General features: G+C 53.3%; 1 protein-coding gene across 1 annotated transcript in view; it reads right to left on the reverse strand.

The window, feature by feature from the left end:
- Positions 1–3,417, reverse strand: part of IGFBP2 (insulin-like growth factor binding protein 2, 36kDa) — a 3,785-nt gene extending 368 nt beyond the window's left edge. The window contains exons 1-2 of the mRNA XM_010161795.1: positions 3,193–3,417; positions 1,652–1,792 (exon numbers count right to left, since the gene is read on the reverse strand). Coding sequence (XP_010160097.1) covers positions 1,652–1,792; positions 3,193–3,324 — 273 coding nt within the window. The 5' untranslated portion in view covers positions 3,325–3,417. The remainder of the gene's footprint in view (positions 1–1,651; positions 1,793–3,192) is intronic.
- Positions 3,418–4,164: the final 747 nt, after the last annotated feature.

Genomic DNA, 4,164 nt, shown 5'->3' on the forward strand with positions numbered 1-4,164 from the left:
GAAATGGGGGGACAAAATCCCCTTCCCAGCCCCACCAGCCCAAAGCCTGAACACAGGCAGAGCTGGAGTTTCTCCAGAGTTTTGATAGTTGGGATTTAGGCAAGATTCAGGAATGCTGCACTCTGATGCTGTGGGGTCTGTGCTGCACCAGCAGCACTGCTTCAGTGGTCCAGGCTGAGGGCTGGACCTCTTCCCCCAGGGAAATGGGGGGACAAAATCCCCTTCCCAGCCCCACCAGCCCAAAGCCTGAACACAGGCAGAGCTGGAGTTTCTCCAGAGTTTTGATAGTTGGGATTTAGGCAAGATTCAGGAATGCTGCACTCTGATGCTGTGGGGTCTGTGCTGCACCAGCAGCACTGCTTCAGTGGTCCAGGCTGAGGGCTGGACCTCTTCCCCCAGGGTCTGTGCCAGGGACCAAGAAGCCAATTTTAATTTAGCCATGAGGATAGAGAAAGCAATTTTTGTCCCCTCTCCTTTTCTGCAGCAGTGACCAGTGTGTAACCCATCTCTGCACCCTTCAGCACAGGCTGACTCATTTCTCAGACAGAAGGAGCAGCAGAGACTGTCTTTCCTTTTGCAGCGCTCACTGCATCGCTCGGACTCATTCCCTAGACATGGCTCATCTCCTTGCAGGGAATTTGCCAGCTCTGCTCCATGCACCCCTTCCAAGTGTGCTCATGCTGGGGGATCCAGCCAGCCCATGGGGCTCCTCAGGGTGAGGCAGAGGGTGAGGGTCCAGACAGGACAGGAAAGAAAGTGGGATAGAGGAAAATTTTCTCTAAGAATCCTACTTTTTTTAATGCCTTTTTTTTTTAGTGTTCTTGATCAGGGTGGAAGTAGCCCTGATAAAAAGGCTTAGCCATGAAAACAGCAGCTTTTCTGGGGTCCCCTCCAAAGGCTCAGTTAAACATAGCTGTAAGGGGTGCTCATATCCAGGTACTATTCACACGTGGCTGCTGGTCAACCCCAGACAAACTGGTGTTTTGCTGCCCAAGAGGTTTTTCCTAGCATTTTTTCCCCTATGCCTCAGCCACTGCCACCTGCTGGTTTTGCATGAATGAAGCTAAGTAGTCAAAATTCAGACACACATGAAGTTGTTCCGAGTCCTTTCAGATCCCATAAATATTTTCAGAAGGATGCTGCACCCCAACTCCCACCTCATCTGGAAGCAATTCCTCCTGGACCTGTGGGACCAGCCTCAATTTGTGGAGGAAAACCAGAAACCTTCCTGACTCCAGGAGAAGCTCCTGCTGCTTTGCCTGCAGGATTGGCCAGCATTCAGCCCCTCTCTGCTTTCCCCCTGTAGCGGGGCCCAGCCAGGACAAGACTTGGCTCAAAGCACAGGAAAACAGACCTGGACAGATAAGCGTCTCTCGCAGGGAAGAAGGGGCTCTGAACTAAACAGACACTCCCTCTCTGGGCTGCCCGCAGCCAAGCGTGGATGTGGGTCTCGGCTCCACTTGCTATCCCGTGGCTGCAGATACACCTGGGGGTTTCTAACCCGCCCACACCACGTGTGACAGTTGCTATTTACCCTGCGCTTTGTGCCACGTGCACGACACCAGCCCAGCCCTACGCTGGGTGTGACCCCACGGCTGCACAAAGGGGACGAGCCGCGGCCAGCCCTGGGGCTCTGAGTCTCCCCACTTGCCTGTTTGAGATTGTACAAGCCATGCTTGTCGCAGTTGGGGATGTGGAGGGAGTAGAGGTGCTCCAGGGGACCTCGCTCATCTGGCAGCCGCATAGTAGAGATGCGTTCCAGGACCTGATCCAGCTCCTGCTGACAAGGGGTCTGAAAAGAGCCCAGAAAGCAGAAAACAAAACTTAATCAGGGCAATGGGACTGTTCAATGTCAACACTTTGGCCAACAGAAACACCAGTAGGGACGAACACCCGTGTACACCTCCTCAGGACACAGGTTTGCCACTTGGTCCCGCTGCAGACTTCACCCACAGGCACCCCAAATCACGTCTGCACATGCCCAGGTGTGCAGATCCACACAGGCAGACACGCACATCTCTCCCATGTGCTTCACGTGGCCAAGAGCCAACATGACACCAGGTCACAAGCCTTGGAGGTACAGAGGAGGAGAAACCTCAGAGATGCTCCCATGGGTCCCACTGGCAGTGGGAAGTGATGCAAAGCAGGACTAATCTTGACAGATCAGGAGGGTTTCCATGAGCATAGCCCAGATCCCACACCCGTTATGCAGTTTTGGTCCAGAAGTGCAACCCAAAGCACGTGAGACCCCCATGGGAGTGGAGGGGAAGCCCAGGTAGCGAGAAGACCCAGTGAAGCCAGCCTCTGGGGGCATCCCTCCTGCGCCACAGCAGCCCCAAGCCAGAGTGAGCCCACACCTCTCAGATTTTGCAGTTGCTGGTTTTTCCCCCCAGAGCAGCAACAAGAGTGTGGGAACTCACTAAGCTGACGGTGCATGCACCTTGTTTTGAACCTCTGCTTTGCCTGCTCCTCGTAGGGGATTAAGGGCTCTCTTTTTAAAGTCCTTTTCTGTCCCTGCACTTCCCAGATATGAATACCCTGTCTGTTTGTAGAGATACGTATTACGGACTTTTCGGGTGGCTTTCCATCCCCATCCCATCCAGCTGCCTTGACCAAGCTGCCCACTAGAGGGAAACCACAGCCAAGGACTGGCAGGCAGAGAGACAGGGAAGAAGGGGATAGGGAAGACTCCGGGCACCCTACCTGCTATGCGACAGCCCCACAACCCATCCTCGGGGACTCTGGGCCCTCCCTCAACCTGGACTCGGGCTGCCCCGCAACAAGCAGACACCCTCCCACCTCCCAAATCCCCTTGGGTCATCCCTGGCACTTGCTTAGGGGAAAAAGGGTGTGAGAAAGCCGGTCCGCGAGCAAAGGGCACGCTCGCACCCCTACGGAGGTAGGTGTTGAGCCAGCAGGACCCCCCTTCCCCGGCTCTGCTGTCAGGAGGTGAAGCTGCAATGAAAATAACGCCTCCTTGCCAGCACATCAAAGTTCATCAGATGGAGTGTTCGGCCCCAGCTTCAGGCCAAAACAAATGTTTGCTTTTCCTTTTTTTCCTCTCCCCCTCTTCCCCCTCTTTTCTTTCTTTTTGTTTTTCTATTTAAGACAGCCTGTTGCAGATGTCACTAAGGCTTTGCGTTCAGCATCTCCCAGTGAGCCTGCAGCCGCCTCCGTTAGCTCCCCCCTCACCCTGCCCGTCGACAGCCGCGACTTCTTGGAGTCCTCGTGGTTGTGATGGGGCTTGCCGACTTTGCCCATCTGCCGCTGCTGCTCGTTCACCTTCTCCCTCATAACCGCCAGCTCCTTCATGCCCGTCTTCATGGGCTTCCTCCCGCCGGCTCCGCTCAGGATCCCCGTGGTGCCGTCCACGTGGTTCTCGGCAAGGATGCTCTCGGACCGGTCATCGCCGTTATCTGCAGGAGACGGGGCAGACAAGGAAAGGGTCAAGCTCAGCCAGGTGCTCTCTCACGTGTTCATCCCATCCTGGATCGCTTACAAGCATGGCTGGTTACCAAGCCATAAAATCTTTGCATGCAAAGAATTTTAAATTGCATTAGCCTTTTCATCTGGAAGGTGAGAATAGATCCTTTCATTCTGGAGTTATTACCACACTAAAAGACAGTCTAGAGAGCAGGGGAAATCGCTGCTGGAGAAGTTCTTTCTGGTTTTAGTTTGACCTTCTAAATTACTTCCCAAAGAATGTAATTTTCCCATCAGAAGTCCAGTTGGGATAGGGATGCCAAGTGTGTTTCAGCTCCAAAACTTAAAACCACAGTGATTAGTAACAATACCTTGAGTCCATCTATCATCCCCCAGAGTATCTCCAGGAATACTTACTCAGTATTAATGTGCTAAAATAAATTCTCAGGCCTGCTTTCAAAAATACCTTGCCTCTGTTTCACGGCCACCCTAATTTCCCTCGGAGATCCTGCCATTTCAGTGATCGTCCTTGCCGTATCGTCTTTCACATCATTTGTCATACAGTGCATTACTCATTTAGCTTCTACCTACTTCTGCATTTGGCCCCTTCTGCTGACCGTGGAGCAGCCACACGTGTCCTGGGCCCACCTCTGCCACTGTTGCAAGCCACAAGACCCACAGCTAATTCAGCCATTTCCAAACCAGCTAGCAGAGATCTGGGGACAAACACCAGACTTTTTC

Source organism: Eurypyga helias, unplaced genomic scaffold (assembly GCF_000690775.1).
Source record: "Eurypyga helias isolate BGI_N326 unplaced genomic scaffold, ASM69077v1 scaffold47851, whole genome shotgun sequence".
In the NCBI taxonomy this organism is placed as follows: Eukaryota; Metazoa; Chordata; class Aves; order Eurypygiformes; family Eurypygidae; genus Eurypyga; species Eurypyga helias.